This window comes from Anoplolepis gracilipes, chromosome 13 (assembly GCF_047496725.1).
Source record: "Anoplolepis gracilipes chromosome 13, ASM4749672v1, whole genome shotgun sequence".
NCBI classification, from domain to species: domain Eukaryota; kingdom Metazoa; phylum Arthropoda; class Insecta; order Hymenoptera; family Formicidae; genus Anoplolepis; species Anoplolepis gracilipes.
In genome coordinates this window covers 2,827,928-2,846,269 of record NC_132982.1, presented here as the reverse complement: position 1 = coordinate 2,846,269, position 18,342 = coordinate 2,827,928, and the positions used below count along the sequence as shown (strand labels likewise).

The 18,342-nt window shown below is 40.3% G+C and overlaps 1 protein-coding gene across 3 annotated transcripts; it reads right to left on the bottom strand.

Annotated features, from left to right (window-relative positions):
- Positions 1–66: 66 nt before the first annotated feature.
- On the bottom strand, positions 67–9,431 carry LOC140672686 (uncharacterized). Of its 3 annotated transcripts, none has more exons than XM_072905048.1 (6): positions 6,989–9,429; positions 6,736–6,762; positions 2,518–2,642; positions 2,185–2,424; positions 1,864–2,097; positions 67–1,271 (listed from the first exon to the last, which is right to left on the bottom strand). In XM_072905048.1, the coding sequence occupies exons 1-6, from the start codon at positions 8,482–8,484 to the stop codon at positions 1,177–1,179; spliced, it is 2,217 nt and encodes a 738-aa protein (XP_072761149.1). In that variant the 5' UTR covers positions 8,485–9,429; the 3' UTR covers positions 67–1,176. The 3 variants fall into 3 exon arrangements, with proteins under 3 accessions (XP_072761149.1, XP_072761151.1, XP_072761150.1); XM_072905050.1 differs by having other exon boundaries at positions 1,868–2,097; positions 6,989–9,425; XM_072905049.1 differs by lacking the exon at positions 6,736–6,762 and having other exon boundaries at positions 6,989–9,431.
- Between the last annotated feature and the right edge of the window lie 8,911 nt (positions 9,432–18,342).

Sequence of the window (18,342 nt, the reverse complement as noted above, 5' to 3'; positions counted from 1 at the left end):
TGATATAATTATGGAAAGCTATGAAAGGAAGGAAGAAATGTTTACTTATCAAACATTCGATGTGTCTTACTGCAAATGAATTTATTTGCTTGCGATATGACATGGAAATATACATTATATACACCGCAGGAGACATTAACTATTATGTCTCTTTTGTCACGTACATTGTAAGTATCGTAAGAAATCGGGCGAACGCGATGCGATTTCGAGGATATGTTTTTCGGAAATCTATTTTTTTTGTCCGCAACATTTCGCGAAATAATCTACGAATTCACCTAACCAGGTGAATAGACTCGGAACAAAATCCAGGTATCCTAACAAAATCCTTAATTTATTTATATTTAATTAGCATAAATATATATATATATATATAATATATATAATATATATAATATATTTATGTGCGTGCGCGTATGTGTGTGTGTATCGCGCGGGCGATCCTAAACTTTTACATTTGGCTACATCAGTCATGGGTATGTTGACACGTTGGCAAATGCATAAAAGTCATTTTTACACTTAATTATATATACATTATAATATATAGAATATCTAAAAAGGAGACAATTCACTTAAACGTACAAGAATAATTATATGAGGACTTAAATTATTATTAAATAATTTTTCCTTAAGTTAAAAACAGTCTATATAAAAAAACTCCTATAGAATCATATCTCTCTATTTTTTACAGCTATTTTTACTTATTTAAAGCCGGGCCTATACATTCTTCTCAAAACAAATTGTCAGTAAAAAGAATAAGTAATTATTGGTAAAAAATTTTGGAAGCGTCTCTTTTGAAGGCGAGAGAGCTTGGAAAGAAAGAAAATGTATCTGTTTCGCTTTATTTCGGTCCGACTCTCTGTTTATCCGTATACTAATCTATATCATTCAAAATTACATGAAATTTCCTTCACCGTTAAAATACAAAACTTCTTAAATTCTAAAGTTTAAAATTCAATATTTAGAGGACGCATTTTTTCATATAATATTTCTGAGTAGAGACATTTCTTTCTTTTTATACTTAGCGCGCAAATTTTGAATTTATACAAAGAAATTGCACGTGTCTTTGTCTGCCTGTGCATTCGAGACGGCCGCAATCACAATGTAATTTAAGTCGGCTTGTTTCGAAACAACATCCCCTCGTTTCGTGATCCGATCCAATTCATATGTCATTTTTATCTAGCGCCTACAATTCACAAATGTGACTTTCTCGTTGTTTACGATGTGACTGTAACGAGCACAAGCTCGGATGAAAAGTGCAGGTTTGAGCTGGACTGTAGGGAAAAAAAGAAAAAATTTTTTAAATGAGAGTCCAAAAGGCTGTCGAGATCTAAAAAAAAATGGATTAATCGAAAAACACACGTGTAAACATTTTATAATTATCACGAAAGGTTGCTATATACAAGGTGATTTAAAAATTTTGAATTTTTTTAAGAGCGGATTCTCTGGCTAATTTGAAGACAGTTTTTTTTTTTTTTTTGCCATTATATTGTATATCTTTAGCTAATAATTTTATTAAAGTAAACTCCATCTAAAATTAATTGAAAAATGTTAATCATTTAAGTCAAAGTTTAATTTACGAAAACTCTTCTTCGTTTGATCTCTTATAACTGGCAAATTATTATTGACATTTTCACCAAGGAAAAATCTTCTTCAAATTGAAAAAAAAACAAATTCAGAGATTTTGAGACCACCCTATACGTATATCCGTATGCAAGGATCGATAACATTATCTAACACACTCTTTCTTCTCTTGTTTCATGCGTTACTCCACACGCGTTGTTTAGTTTCACGCAAGAGGAACCTTGCCAAGGCGCACAATCCAAGACTCAAATATAAGTTAGTATTGTTAGAGCACACACTCACATGCCTTCTGATTCGAATCGTGGTCCGTGCAGGACGGCTGCTGGATATACAGGGCCGGCTTCAGCGCCCGGCCGTCTTGGTCCTCTATCTGAATCACCAAACCGTGATTGTTAGCGTGCGACGAGGTTCGCGAGATCGTTCGCCAGAATCTCACGCCTTGCCTGACGTCCAGCACCAGCTGTTTGCCGTAGGTTGTCAGAGGCGTCACGATCGAGTCCATCAATCGTCTCTTCGCTATGAGATGAAGAAGAAATCTTGAACTTTCTAGCTCTTATATAAGTAATTGTACATAAATTCAATACAATTTGATTAAACACTCACATCGATGCCTCTTTAACGACTTTGTGTAATAGTACACGGATATCCTGATCTTCTTCTCGTCATCCTCGTCCTCGTCGAAAGTCCCGCTCGCAAAAGCCGTGAGATTCTCCTGCGGTAATTTGTAAATTCGTAGCTTCGCCGCGACCACGTGATCGCTGGAAGTCAAATTCAACTGGAAATGTATGTTCATCAAAAACGGATCTGTCCAAGCCTCGGCGTCCGTGTTTCGAGGTATCTGGCCTATGTAATAAAACAATCACACATTCTGTCTAATAAACTAATAATATTCTCGCAACAGTATAAAAGGTGAAGACGAATTGTCAAGTTACTAACAAGTAGGCGAAAACATGGTGAGCCTCTCGCGTTGAATCTGATTGGTGCTAGTGTCGTTGTTGTTGCTTCTCCCAGTTATCCCGAGAACTAGCGACTTGATATTTTCCAATGCCTTCTCACTCTGACTGCACAAAGAGAAAAGCAAAGCTCATTAGGCTGCACAAAGTGCCTGAATAAAATGGTGAGTAAAAGCACAACATTAATTTCGTAGCAAAATTGCGTTAGTGTATAAAGTCACCTTTATTATATTAATATCTCGAACAACTTTGTGTAAAATATCCACTCACGAAACATACTCAACAATCATAATGGTATCGAGACGTTTTAAGAATTCCTAAAAAAAGTTTGTGAAACAAACTATTTCGAGAGACCTGACCTAGAAAAAAAAAAAAAAAAAAAAAACTCGTTCACTCTAAAACAACTCGGACGATATTGTGAGAAATATGAAACGTCCTAAATGTGAAGCGTTATTTAAATGAGTTTTCTAAGAATTTTGAGTCGTCTGGAAGATCGATCCAGAAAAGGCTATCATAAACGTCGCTTCATAAATCTAGTGCGCCGGCTCGAGAATTTTCACCTCGGATTCCCGGTGTGAACTCTTCCGGGTGCCAACGCGGGCCAACGGACGATGGTCAGTGACCTACAGAGAGGCACGATACGGCTCACGGAGGCATTTATTACGCGTTGCAGACAGTGGCTAGACAGTCGGCGGATACTCCGGCAGCACCCCAATCACCATCGACTTATCGTCTGGTCTACCGGAGAGAGCTCAACTTTTTTAGACCGCGTCTCGAATGTTAAAATCCGCCTCCAGGACGTCTCTCTCTCTCTCTCGGCCAAGGGTCATTTGCATCGCTCTGTCCTTTATCCTACTTTGGGAATTTTTTTCTGGACATATTGGCCGTCCGCGTGACTCGAATCTCACCTTTCTTAGACGCAACATTATCCCGTCAATTTATGGTGAAATTTTTAAATCATTAATCAATTAGCAGCAGAATAGAAAAAAAGATGAGCGTCATCGTTTCTCTACGTCATCCACAAGGATCGCCGTGTTCGAGAGACGCCCACTCGGCAGATTTCAGCGCAGTCCCCGCGTCAACGACCTCGTTGACTTGCCCGAGAGTCGAGCAGAAGAGATGTACATTTCCCTGAATGATAGAAAAGAGAAGAAAATGAGAAGACGTAGGAGAACGAGAAAGAAAAAGGATAGCGAAAGAAGGAGGGGGGGGGGGAGACAAATCCAACAAATGCGAGTGACAGATGCAAAAAAGAAACAATTTTTTTTTTTTTTTTTTTTTTTGCAGTACCTGAGACACCTACAGAGGAGTCCTGTTCCGAGGACTTTTTCCCGCCGTCTGGCGAAGGTTCCGGGAACCATAAGTTTGAGGAGACCGGCAAATGACAAGCGATACAGACGAAACCCATTCTTCATCCTAATCTCAGGTCATAATTGCTCGCTTCTTTTAAAAGAATATATAGGTGGTCCCCCGATAACATTTTATCCCAGGTCCGAAAAGTTAATCCAGACGTAGGCCCAGGTTTTCTCGAGAAACGCAGACACGGACGGAGGAGGAGGAGGAGAAGAAGTTACGACTCTCTTCTACGAAATCACGGTATAACCGAACCCTCGATGTTCGATTCTAGGCATGCGCTCGTTAATCTAGCCGCGGCCAAGTCACGCATTTCGCGCCGGTTCGTTGCGTACGTGCCACGTCTGTCCGTCGTCTGGGAAAGGGAAGGACCTGGACGGCCAGTCTGGAGGCCGTTGCATCATGCGAACCGACGCGGCGGATCCTCTTCGCCTCTCTCGTGAGGCGGGTGTCGCGATAATGAAATTCGCTGGAGCATAGCCGACCGTGTAGACCATTAGCGTTGGAAATTAGATAGGGAAACGGCAAGAGAGAGAGAGAGAGAGAGAGAGAGAGAGAGAGAGAGAGAGAGAGAGCTCAATCGGCGCGTCTCGAAAATTTTAATGCCTCCCCGGACCTGGAATGTTATTTAGAGTTAAGAAAAAAAAAAAAAAAAAAATAAATAAAACAGACACCCCGAATCGAAAAAGAGAGAAAGGATAGCGAAGAACGGTTTCTCGCGATTTGATAGGCCGACGACGCGTAACCGACGCGGCGCGGCGGCCTGATTGGGTCGTCCGTAAAAATGCACATTGCACCGTCTGGCGGTGCGACAACGACGACTGCGACGGCGGGATGCAGAGAAGACAGAGGGAAAGACGGCGGGGAGGGAAGAGGGAGGAGGACCCGCGAGGGGATCACCCGGCGCGAAAACTTCCTCCTCTCTCTCCGTCTCGCGCGCCTCTCTCTCTCCGTCGACATAGGAAGAGAGACCGCGCATAGACAAGGTCAACGCATTAAATTGAAATGTGTTACGTAACCTCGTAAGAGAGTTCTAACTGCAGCCCGACTAGACACCCGGCGATTACGAGGGTGCTCAACTCGGTGTCTCGGATGACTCTCTCTCTCTCTCTCTCTCTCGGGCTATTTGGATGACATTCGAGACACCCAGAGACAATAATAATCCTCCCCTATCGACCTTCGCCTTCAAATCACTCGGAATTTTTTTTATCGCAAAGTAATTGAGATTGGAAAAGAAATTCGCAAAATAAATTAGAATGAGAAAAAACGAAATCGCAGGCCCGAGAGAAGACGCTGAGATTCGTAAAGATTCGAGAATAATATCCAGGGGGGACCAGGGAGGGGGGAGGGAGATTCTCTCTCCCGGCGCAACCGCACCGATGCATGTGATGGTGCATCGAGCGATGCACAAATGCATCGGCAACAGCCACGGAGGATTCTCTCTCTCTCTCTCTCTCTCTCTCTCTCTCTCTCTCTCTCTCTCTCTCTCTCTCTCTCTCTCTGTATCTCTCTCTCGAGAAACGGGCTACGCCAGTGCCGGCACGAATGCATTTACGCGTCTAGACTTAATAAAATAAAAGAAACGCCCGCGCGCGAGCACCCGCACGAGTGGGGCTGCGAGCACAGTCGTGGGGAGAAGCGGGAGAGGGCGATTTAAAAACACAGCTAGAGAGACCGCAGCGGAATTTCCACCGCGTATCCTTCCTGTGGACTTGAGAACACTGTCCCTAAACCTGTCCCTCGCGCAAACTTTATCTCGCACCTTCCTACATTCTTTTATTAATTTTTTTTTATTAAAAAATCGTATTAATATTCGATTTGGAATATTTTAACGAAATTTTCCCTTCTTTATGAAAATCTCTTTGACACAGCGTCAATTATTTCCAGATTAAAATTATCCCTCGATAAAGATAAATATCATTTTACCTGTTTGATGCGACCGAATGAAAATTGCAAAAAAATAGAATATTATTTATTTGAGGATCAAAAAAAAGCAATGCATTTTCTTGACGCTAAGTTTTTCCTTTGCTCTCTCTCTCTCTCTCTCTCTCTCTCTCTCTCTCTCTCCCTCTCTTTCTTCGACGCGATACTTTTTTATCGGTCCATCGAGATATTTTTACGTGACGAGGGCAACGTTTCGCTGAGAACGCCGATGTCGACCGACGTCGACATCGGTGAATTTTTGCCTCTCGTGCGTTTACGCGTCGAATTCTCCAATTTCCACGACGCTCGCGCAAATAAATACGTCGTGTTAAAAAAAAAAAAAAAATTCAAATTCCTGAGAAATCATTATTGCATATGTCAAATCGTAATATCTCATTTTTGAGTGCGAAAAGAAGAATCTTATGATATTTGTTACGATATAAAAATGCACGTGCGGAGGGGGGGGGGGCAAATATCTTGCATATAACTTGAAGAGCTCTGCAAGATTGAAAATTAAGAAGATTTTATGTAGAGCTCACACAGAGATGCTGAAAATAACGTTAATAATGTAAAACTTTCGCAATCTTTTCTTGGCTGCTCGTCGACACTCTTGGCAGACGCGCGTAGATAAAATATTCGGTTATATGTGATTAAATCAGCGAAATGCATAACTGTAACACTGCAACAACGTATGCAGATATACATATTTTTCAAGCGAAAAAAATTTAACAATTTCGATAAAAAAAGTATTGTTAGTGATGTAACACATTTCATGCGAAAATAATGCGTGAGTTAAGCGAATAATACTGAGAATAATAAATGAAAATAAAATAAAATGAAAATGATCAATAATAAATAAAATAAAATAAAATGCACGACACAACGAATGTCTTACCGGATGATAAAGGCCTCCATGGAGGCTTACCTGTCGAAGTTTGTGGTTACGTTTTCTCTAAAAGACACAGAAAGCACATATTTCAAAGCATGTGATGAACGACATTAAATAAAATTATGATTCAATTATGACTCGTATAGAAGAGGAGAAAAGCGTGATTTTAAACAGAGTTAAATAAAAAAGATATTATATAGGTATAAAATTTTCTATCATTATATTCAACATGATTGAGCTATTTTTCCGTGTGATTCTTTTTTTCCTTATATTTTATTTCTCAACTTACCCTCGACGATAAGCGAGCATCATTTGTTGATAGAAAGAGAGATTCATCAACGATGCGTTCTCGACGGATGATGAGTTAATCTTGGCCATGAAATGCTTCATCTGATCCAGGATGTCGTTTTGATACTCTAGAGTATCATTCTCCTTTCCCTCCGGTAAGGCATTCATCATTTGCTCATCGTAATCCAACGTCTCGTTATCGTCGATGTAGCCGAGAGAATCCGTGAAAGCCGGTATCACTCTGTAGATATCCTCCCCGATCCATTCCAGCCCCTCGTACTCGCTGATTTTTCTGTCGACCGTCTCGTTGTCCTCATTCTTGGCGAACGAATCGTTCAAATCCATTATCAGGGTGTCGATCGTCACGTTGGACGTAACGTTAGAAATGATATCGCTCGTGATGGTAGGCTCCGGAGATTCCGTCGTGCCAAAGGTAGGCTGATTATAATCTGGCTTGACGTCTTGAAAATTCCCCAGCTGATAAACTATGGGTAGCGGAGTGTGCCCAGTAACCGCGGAAGAAGCAGACGAAGAAGGAGTAGTAGATGATGACGAAGCGTGAAGGGAATTGGTTGCAACAACGTTCCTGGCAGTCGTGTGCCTCAAGGTCGGGGGCGCGCGATGCTTCGGATCCTTGATGGAGGCGAGGGCGAATCTCGACTTCTTCTCGTCGGAACCGGAGCTGGAATCGAACTCGGAATCGTCGTAGGAGATCTTGAAGATGACGTGAGGCTCCATGACACGGTCAAAGCTCCGATGAAGGCTCTGCGACGACGAGTCCTGCTCCTCCTCCAGGTTCCTCGACTCGTCCTCGTAATCGAGACTCGCGGATTCGGACCCCGACTGTTGCTGTTGCTCAAACTTGGAGGCCAGGTCCTCGTAATCTTTCACCGCCTTGCGATTGTAAGCGTCGAAATCGAAGTTTTGGTTGTCTCTCTTCCTGTCGTTCCTGGACACGTCGACATCGGGATCCCGACGAGAGGACGTGTCCAACTCTGTAGAATAGTTCCAATGCTTCGCTCTGGTTCCATAGAGATTCTCTTCGTAGGATCTTCTCCCGCCGTCCGACTCTGTTGTCTTCTTCAATTCTTCATCCTTTCGTTTATCGAGTTCGCGCTCGCGAATCGCCTGTATCTCTTCGGGAGTGTAATTGAGGCTCTTCAGCAGCAGCATGTTAGCCGTGCTGAGATCACCTGTGATTATCTGTAGAATCGCCTTTTCCAGCATTTTCTCTGCTCTCCGTACACTGAAGGGAATCGATCCTTTTCTGTCTAAGGCCTCTACGTGTCTTACACTTTTCTTCAATGATTCCGACAGCAAAGTGTCCGTGGTTTCATCACTCTTGACATTGGATTGCTTTTCCACAAAATCTACGTGACTATTTTCTTTTCTGTGCACCGGATAAATTCCATGCTGATGATGATGGTGATGATGATGGGACCACGTATTGGTCGCAATGGACACCAATAAAATAAACACGAAGGTTTTAACGCCCATTGTCGCAAATAATAAAAAAAACTGTTCGACGAATTTAATGCGGTGAGGTATTCGATTACAACGACAGGCGATTCGTATTTCCAAAAATTATTGCGAAAAATAAAACAGCTGCGAGTGCTCGATTTCCTCTCCAGAAATAATTTTCAAGCTCTTCTGTGAAAATGATTCACAAGAAAAGAAAAAACAAAAAGTATCGAAAATTTCGCGGAAGGCGCTCGATAAATAGAGTCTACGAGTAACCTTCGAATTTGGAAAGAACAAAAAAAAAAAACTTTGTTGTTCGAGAAAATTACTCGTTAACGATCTCTTCTCGTAGTAAATCCTTGAAGCTCGTTGACAGATGACAGATGATGCGATATCGCGCGCGTTATTAGTCTCCGTTTCCGATTTCAATTTCGCTCACCTCGCGGAATCACGAAGCAAGATGACAGCGAGAATCGTCGAAAGTTTTTTAAAGAGAGAGGTCTCTCTCTCTCTCTCTCGTTCTCTTCTCCAAATTTGATCGAGATTTCTTCGGGATCCGGGCACGTCACAATCGCGTGCAGAGACTGCTGTGACCAGCTCGACACCTAGTCGCGGCGCTTGCTTTTCTGCAACACGTCTCAGCAGCACGTGAAGAGGAAGAAGAAGAAGAAGAAGAAGAAGAAGAAAAAGAAGACGAAGAAGAAGAGGTAGAAGAGGAAACCGTTTCGTACGGAGGCGCGTTTGCGAACTGGACCGTGATTGGTCTCCGCCGACCGATCGCGAACTAAGTTCTAATCGCGCGAGAGAGGTGCGTGAGCAGGAAGGATTCGTACAGTATGCGTGTGCACGCTCTGAGCAGTAAGTCTCAACTGAGCCGTGGTACTGGCCAACTCACAGACATAATTCTGTCTACTCACTAATTCCGAGACAACCACGAGAAGCCGCGAGAGGAGACGCGCCGGTGTTACTACGATGATTCCTTTTTTTCTTCCCTCTCCTCCCCCTCTCTTTCTGTCCGTCTGTCTTTCTCCCTCTCTCCTTCTCTCTCTCTCTCTCTCTCTCTCTCTTTCTATCCACCACCGTCGTTGTGTCGTCGGCTCTTCACTCTTTCTCCTCCGCTCGAGTAACCCCTTTTCCCTCGTGCACCGAAATCCCGCGGAAGACAGCCTTTTCTCTCCTCGCGATGTTTTATCTTCTTCCCCTCTTCTTCCTTTCGCTCCCTTCTTCGCTACTGTTTCCCTTCTGCTGGTATTCGTCTCTTTTTCGCGTGAATCTCCCGATGATGATTATCGAAGATGGTGTCGAATCGAGCCAAACTCCGGATCTTCCTTTTTCTCACTTTTACACACTTATCTCTACGATATCTTTGCTCGCTTCAAGTTTCGCAAATCTTGCTACAGATCCTCGGTTTCATATACTTTGCCCGTGCAAATACTTACGTGGTAGCCGAGAATTACTGACGTTCTCTCTCTCTCTCTCTCTCTCTTGCGAATGTTATCAAATTTTTTTTTCTCCTTTCACGACCATCTGCAAATGATGATCTATGCGCGCAGACTTTCGCTACCGTGCGATAACTCGATCGAATCGTGGCCTCTTTTTCCTCCGCCCCCCCACCGAAACACACCGGGTCGCCTTCGTATATTTTGATTACCTCGCGAAAGGAAAGAACGAAAAGAAAGAATTTCTTCTCCTCTTCTTCTCGTCTTCTGTTTCTACGAAGTCTCGGTCATTCGGCGAGATAGAGTTCTTCTGAACGACTTGAGAGAGAGAGAGAGAGAGAGAGAGAGAGAGAATGTTGGCGACGAAATGCGAGAGAAATGGAGGAAGGAGAAAAAGAAGGAACAGGTACCCAGGAATATATGACGGGAACACACGAAGCTTGCACCAGAGAAATGTACAAGGAGGCTCGTCGTATTCGGATGGTCGTTTCAGGGGCAGCCACATACGATTTTATAGGGTGTCTCCCTCTCCGCTGTCTAGACGAATCGAAAGATATGATCTTTGAATCATAATGTATCGCTTTTAATAAATGCAGCCTCCGCGTGCGTGCGTGAAAATACGATACAACACGGCAACGCACGCAGACGGCAAGAGTTCGAAAAAGAAAAAAAAAAAAAAAAAAATAAAACGGCCGTGACAGATTCAATTTACTTCCACGTGCGTAGAAATTTCTCTGCAAATCCGTACATTTTCCATTTTGCTTAATTATTATAACGATTTGAATGTAATTAGCTGTTGAACGACTTTTAATAAATTATACGTCATAAGTGAGTCATAAGGTTTTTTTTTTTTTTTTTTTTTTTTTTAGTTAAATAAGCTCAGTTTTGTTTTATAAACAAAGGTGTAATCGTGCTTTTCGCTGTTATTGTAGATTTTCCTTAAATTATTTTTAGATGAAAAAGATGGCCTGATTGATAATCTTAAGGAGATGAAAACTTATAATATTAATAATAGATGTATGCTCGCAAATTTACGCTTTCGTATCGAGCTTTTCACGAGCTTGATTACTATATGACGTAATCAAATTTGATATTTCGATACACGCTCGAATTCGAAGAGAGTCCCTGGTAAATAAAATCTCGTATTAATTTTTCGTTGAAAAAAAATATTTGACAAAATGTGATTGTATTGGATTCCTGGTAACACTTTGGCATAAATTATTTCACACATTTAAATGTAAAAAACCCCTCGCCAATATGTCTTGAGAATATTTCGAGACGTAAAACGCAATACGTCTTTTCCAAATCGATTCGCGGGATCGTCATTGACGGGTATGCAAGAGAGAGAGAGAGAGAAAAAAAAAAGACAAAGCGTTCACCGGTAAACAAATCGATGAATCGAGACCAACGACGTAACCACTTATTCACCCTGCTCAAACTGGGTTGGCCGACGTGACTGGTGGGGGGCCACGTGTGTCGAAGGAAGTGCATTGCAGTGTCCCGGATACGCACACATCTCCCATACCTTTATACTTGATTTCGCATGTACACATTGCGCACTTAAATTACATACGTGTGTGACTTCTACGGATTGAATGTGCCCTTTCTAGATACGTCTGCGAGCCTCACAAATTGCTCCTTTCCATTCGCTTAAACTTTAATCGACGAAAGATGCGAGGTCGCTCTCTTATATAATAATTTTATCTAAATAAAGGATAATAGCTCTTTATCCTCGTCTCTTTTCAAAATTGGAAACGAAGAAAAGTCTCTCGGTTAAACCGCGAAATCTAGCTGAATCTAGTCTCTAGGCTACAGTTGTTTTTCTTCAGTTCGATCCCCTTGTCCTAGAAAGAGACAAAGGATTGAATTAAGGAGGAATCAAAGTTAGAGAAAAATCCGGCCTTCGGATACTCTCGGAAGAGACATAAAGTACCCACGTGCGATCAGGCGCGGGCGGCAGACACGCGGACTTAACTGCCCGTCCGTCCGTCCGTCCGTCCGGAGGGTTATAGGGTGAGAGCAGCGAAAAGGGGAGGAGAGGGACACGGACGCGATGCAATTTGATGCCGCGTGTGCGAGAGAACGGCACGACGGTGCAACGGTTGTCTGACGTCAGCAGTCCCCGAATTCTCCGTCGCAAATCGGACATGCGGACAGACAATCTGGCGTCTAGACATACCAAAATAAATAATGCGCGGAGCCCCCCTCTCTCCCCCTTTCTCTCTCGCTTCTCTTCGCCAAGTCAAATTGTTGCCTCGCACACTCCTTACATACTGCTGTACATCGTCCTTGTCAGCGGCGGCGTCCCGTTGACTCGCGGGGGATGGCTACGGAGGCGTAGAAACATCCCCATCACGATGATCGGACTCGAAAGAAAGAACCCTTTCCGTTGAATCTTTGAGACAAGTAAAGATTAAAAAATAATTGCCGATTAATTCTGGCAAATAATCATATTTTGGCGCGCGAGGAAAGAAAGCTGCAAATATTTTTCGTAATCGCGGTCATAACAACTGCCACTGGTTCTCGGAATTGTTTTCATAGCCACGGGGGAGGATAACATGCCGTAGTTCCGCTGGTACGATGGATGAATATCGGGGCGAGACAAACAAGTACAACGCAGACGCGGCAGAAAACTTGACGGCTCCCGGGAAACGGAATCGACATCTCACCTGGCGTCGAGTCGCATCCGAGATACGCCTTTCCTAATGACAGAGTCTCCTTCTCTCTCTGTCTCTCTCTTTCTTTCCCGGGGCTGTCTTTTCTCTGTCTCTCACCTCGGGGGAACCGGGACACGTCCGAGAATTTAAGACGCTCGGCCCACGCGCGCCAAATTATTCCGTCTTATGCCCGTTTCCTCCGGATCGGAATTGTAAAAAAGGGAAGAGAAGAAGAAACAGATTCCACCGACGCCGCCCGCGAGGAGACGAGGAAGGCTCAGAAACGGAACGAGAAAGAAATGGAAATCGTGCAATTTGCATGGCCTCTCTCTCTCTTCTCTCCGGACCAACACGGAGGCAGACGAGGCAATCAAGATAAGGTCTCTCTTTCTCTCTCTCTCTCTCTCTCTCTTTCTTCCCGGGATCCGTCAGAGGATCCACTGCGGCGGCATCCACGGATACTCCGCCTTCCCGATTCTTCGGAATCGCTTCGTGGAATCGGGATTTGAATTTCGAGTGGATTGCGCAATCCGAGCGTGCGTCCGCACCCACGCGTAGGCGCGCAAACGCAATCGTCTCCTCGGCCAGACGGTCATTTTAAAACCAATACCCGCCTATCGCGAACACGCAAATCTCCGGAGAGGAGATCTCTCTCCCCCTCTCGATCCCCCGTCGTCTCACTCTCGATATTCCGCACTCGTTCCGAGGCACTCACACACACATATACATACACAGAGGCAACACGCCTTTGGATCGGAATGCGAGAGAGACGTACTTTTATAAATTTTTATTAAGCCTAGCTAAGCTAAACCTCCACCCCGAGCGCGAGCACTTTTAGATCGGAGAATCTAAGAGTCACGCATTCGACGATTCTTGAATGGTAAAAAATATACAATGTGTTTCTGAGAGGCACATTAAAAACAGAACCGGAATGATAAATTTAACGATACGATCAATGATAAATATATTATTATACACTACGCAAAAAAATTAAAGGGCCACTTTTCTTTATATACAAAAAGGCCAATTTTCAAATAATTGTAACTTCCTTAAAAATAATCGAAAGATCAATAAAAACGCTTGAAATTTCTAGTTTTAGAATCTTTAAATGAATTTCAATTCTTTCCATTCGTTACAAAATTACATTGTAAGAAAGCGACGTCCGTGGATTGAACAAATTTTTCAAAAATTTGTCCAAGAATACCGAATTAAAACAAAAATCCTAGCACGATTTCATTAATTGGATATTAAAGAGCAGAGTTTTAGCTTTAATTCCTTTTTTTAATAAATGTTTTATCATTTTTTTAACATTTTAAATTTTGTAAACGGTACTCTTCTTATTATTCAGATTTTCCAGAGTTTATTAAAGCAGATATTATTTATTTTAACGCAATTACATACTACGCAAAAAAATTAAAGAGCCACAGTCTTCTATATATAAAAAAGGCCCATTTTCAAGTAGTTGCAACTTTCTTAAAAATAATCGAAAGATCAATAAAAAAGCTTAAAGTTTCTAGTTTTAGAATCTTTAAATGAATTTCAATTCTTTCCATTTGTTACAAAATTACATTATAAGAAAGCGACGTCCGTGGATTGAACAAATTTTTCAAAAGTTTGTCCAAGAATACTGAATTAAAACAAAAATCCTAGGACGATTTCATTAATTGGATATTAAAGAGCAGAGTTTTAGCTTTAATTTCATTTTTTAATAAATGTTTTATCATTTTTTTCGCCGAGATATTCATTATTAAAGCAAAATCGAGTTATTGATTTTGAACGCTTATAACTAGTGAAAAAATGATCGTACAATAATCATTAAAAAAGTAATTAAAAAAGAAAAGTTAGCACTTTAATGCGCTATTATTATTTTTTCAATCATTATTCATTTTTAAAGTGTAATTGTTACTTAAAGATTAAGTAAAAATTGCACTTTTATCTTTTTTTATTTAAATCTTTGAATGTTAACAAAAAAACGCTAAAATTTTCATAAACTCTACAACATTTACAAGTAAAAAGCATTCTAGTTTCTCGTACAAAAGGCCAAAGCGTTAAGTTTTTTTCTGTACATTTCAAAAACTTAAATTAATGATTACTGTACGATCATTTTTTCACTAGTTATAAGCGTTCAAAGTCAATAGCTCAATTCTGCTTTAATAATGAATATCTCGGTGAAAAAAAATAAAACATTGGTAAAAAAAAGAAATTAAAGTTAAAACTCTGCTCTTTAACATCCAATTAATGAAATTGTGCTAGAATTTTTTTTTTTTTAATTCGGGATTCTTGAACAAACTTTTGAAAAATTTGTTCAATCGACGAACGTCGCTTTCTTACAATGTACTTTTGTAACGAATGGAAAGAATTGAAATTCATTTAAAGATTCTAAAACTAGAAACTTCAAGCTTTGTAACGCTTTTCTATCGATCTTATTCCGATTATTTTTAAGAAAGTTGCAGCTACTTGAAAATGGGCCTTTTTTTATATGGAAGAAAGTGGCCCTTTAATTATTTTGCGTAATGTATATTCAAAGTTTAGCGAAAAAGATTGACTCCAAGTGGAGAAAGGAATTCGCAGATGACAGACTACATGCAGTTATCTCTCGAGCATCTCTCGTTTTCATTCTTGAACAAAATACACGTATCAAAGTCGAGAGAAGAGGAAGGAGAGGACGAATATCGGAAATGACGTAGAGAAGTTACAAGATGGAACACGATACGTGCAGCCGCCGAAGGGTGTCGCGTGCTGCGACAGACGATGAATCGGACGCACGTCACATTCCATTGGAAACGGGAGTAAAGAAGAAACACGAGAAGACGAGGAAGGAAGCGTACGCGCAGTCACGTACGCGTTCCGTCTGGTTAAATCGCATAATGACGAGGTGCCTAATCACAAATTATGCCGCGTACGCGACAACCGATCCCGTCGTCGCGCATCGGGATTATGTAACGTTAACTTGAACGTCTCGACCGAGTAATACGTTGTCTCGGCGTAAATATTTATAATACAGGGTGTCTACTCGCATCTCGTAAAAAAAATTCCCTCCTTGTCCGGATATTTTTCTTCAATTCATTTCGGATAAAAAGAATATTTCCTCCTGCAATTTTCTAAAATAAAAATTTTTTTGTAAATGTAAGTACTTATCAAACGAATAGCTTTCATAAGATTTTTATTTTTTTTTATAATTATAAAAATTATAATAAAAAATATGTGCTGCATATTCAATATTTTAAAATATTTAATGTACAAATAAAATAAATAAATAAATATTGATAATATTTTAAACATAAAATTCACTTGTGTGTGTGTGTGTGTGTGTGTGTGTGTGTGTGTGGCTTGCCGACTACATTACAATATAAAAACAAATTATCAAAATTCTCCGAGTCCCAATAAAATTCCATAAAAATTCCCTTCATTTTTATCATTAAAAATTATAATAAAAGATATATACTCCATATTCAATATTTTGTAAAGTATTTAATGTACAAATAAAAATAAATAAATATTGATAATATATTTTAATCATAAAATTCACTTGGCTTATCGACTGCATTACAAAATAATATAAAAACATATAAAAAAAATATAATATAAAATCACACACAATATAAAAACAAATTATCAAAATTCTCCAAATCCCAATAAAATTTCATAAAAATTCCCTAATTTTTCCAGGTGAAAAAATCCCTGAGAATTCCAGGCTTTTTAGAGAATAGATTGTCATAAGATCTCACGAGAAAGAGAGAGAGATGTAATTAATAATTACTCTATGAAAAGCGGAAAAAATCACAACACACGCCCACAAAATTTAAATAAAAATAAAATAAAATAAAATATGAAATAAAAGATTAAGCCGTATAATGTAAGAGAGATTTGTTCCCATTTAAAATTCATATTCTCAGTTGGAATTTTAAAGAGGGCCTGAACGGCTGGATAGAGTTGTGTACGCATTTCTGTTCTAACGAAAGAGTTAATTCGACGCTCTTGTTTTCGAGCCAAGGGAGGCGATAAGAAATGGCGCGAGACGGATGTTGACGACGTGAACATTGAGTCGTTTCAGGCGACGCGACGTTTTTTTTTTTTTTTAGGTAAGCCGCGTGTAGGGCAGAGGGGGAGGAAGGGTGCGACGAGATTCTGCGGAATATTTAATTTTCCCCGCGTGCTCTCCCGCGTGTGTGTCCGGTATCAAGCAGATCAGCAGGTACTATTTCCGCGCGCGAGGCAGCGAGTCCGCATTTCCGCGCGCATCAGATTCGTCTGAGAGAATCAACGCGCGACAGAGGGAATTATTCGACGTTGATACGATGGCTTTTTCCAAGGCCTTCGGACACGCGATATAATTACGGCAATTAACGACGAGGAAGCACGGACGAGGTCTCGTCCGACGATATAATTCGCGCCTCGTGAGTACGTCGGACTCGCCTTCCCGACCAATTTCACTATCCCATGTTGCTTTTGGTACCGTGCCAGAATCTAAAGCTGGCCCGCTTTGCTATGCCATGTGCACGTGTAGAAAATAGAATAATTCTCGCATAGAATTATCAAGGCCGTGCGGCAAGGCATTAGACGTAAATAAAGAAAGTTCTATCGCCTCTCCTCCTCCTCGCACGCAAAACATTTGACGCATAAATAGTCGGATGATTGAACGATACACGTACGTACATACGTCCTGAAGTGAAATTTCTTGGTATGGTTACAGGGTCTACTAAAAAAAAAAAAAAAAATTTCCTGATTTTTCAGGTATTTTTGTTGAAAATTCCTTTTTTGAATTTGCAATTTTTCTCAAGTTTTTTTTAGATGCATTTTCACTCGTATAAAAAAAAAATAGAGGATTTCTTAAGTTTTAAATGCATTTTAAATGAAAAATCTGAATAATTTTTCTAAGATAACCATTTGCATAAAATTTTCATTTTTTTTTTTATTATTAAAAATTTTGCAATAAAAATATTTTCTTAAAAAAATTTCATTAAATATACCAATACCTCCATCGGATAGATATATATTTTTAAGACACATCATTCTTGACTTGTCGACTGCTTGTAAGATATAAAAAAAAAACAAAATTATTAAAGAGAAATTTTTTTTTAATCAATATAAATGTCAATAAAATTCAATCAGAGTTCTTTGATTTTTATCACACAGATACAAAAACATTTCTTAGTATTATTTGAGTTTTCTATGTTTCTAAAGAATAGACATGCTGAGCTAACTTGTAATCAAAATTTCATGACAAATTTTAATAGAGAAAATTTTGTTGATATGTCGATGATTTTCTATACGCGAAGTATTATGTAACATCACGAAGGCTAATTCTCTTTCTCCTCGAAGATCCTTTCCTCTTATCCTCGAATAGCAAAGCAAACCACACCGATTGTAAATACCACGAAGTCTAAAACATTCGGCAGACTAAACACATTATTACGTCATATGACAGTGTCGAAAAGGGAGTCCAAGCGGAATATAATCCACTAATGAAAGCAAACCTTACGTCGGCGTTTCCGTTTATATCCGTGGCAATTACGCTGATCTAATCACAACATTTATCTGTCAACTCAAAATTTTGCAATCTACGATGTATACGGAGTGTCTAAAATGAAAAGGAGCGGAGGAAAGCGTGGTCTCATTTTATAAATCATTTTTTACAGAGAGATTATCTTTTATGCAATTTTTACAATAGTCTGCAGCACCGAAAGATGGATTTAAGTAACTCGAGTACATCAAACGGAAGAGAAAGAGAGAGGAGGAACGCGAGACTTTGCGCGTCGCTTCGAACAAAAATTCGAACATGATTCTCGGTAAAATAG

What these genes read in the sequence shown, in the direction of transcription:
- LOC140672686 (XM_072905048.1), bottom strand. Translation starts at nt 8,484, where the DNA reads ATGGGCGTTAAAACCTTCGTGTTTATTTTATTGGTGTCCATTGCGACC. An exon ending in ATGCTCGCTTATCGTCGAGG is followed by an intron (nt 6,763 to 6,988) that starts GTAAGTTGAGAA and finishes TGTGTCTTTTAG; the next exon opens with AGAAAACGTAACCACAAACT. An exon ending in GTCGTTAAAGAGGCATCGAT is followed by an intron (nt 2,098 to 2,184) that starts GTGAGTGTTTAA and finishes TTCATCTCATAG; the next exon opens with CGAAGAGACGATTGATGGAC.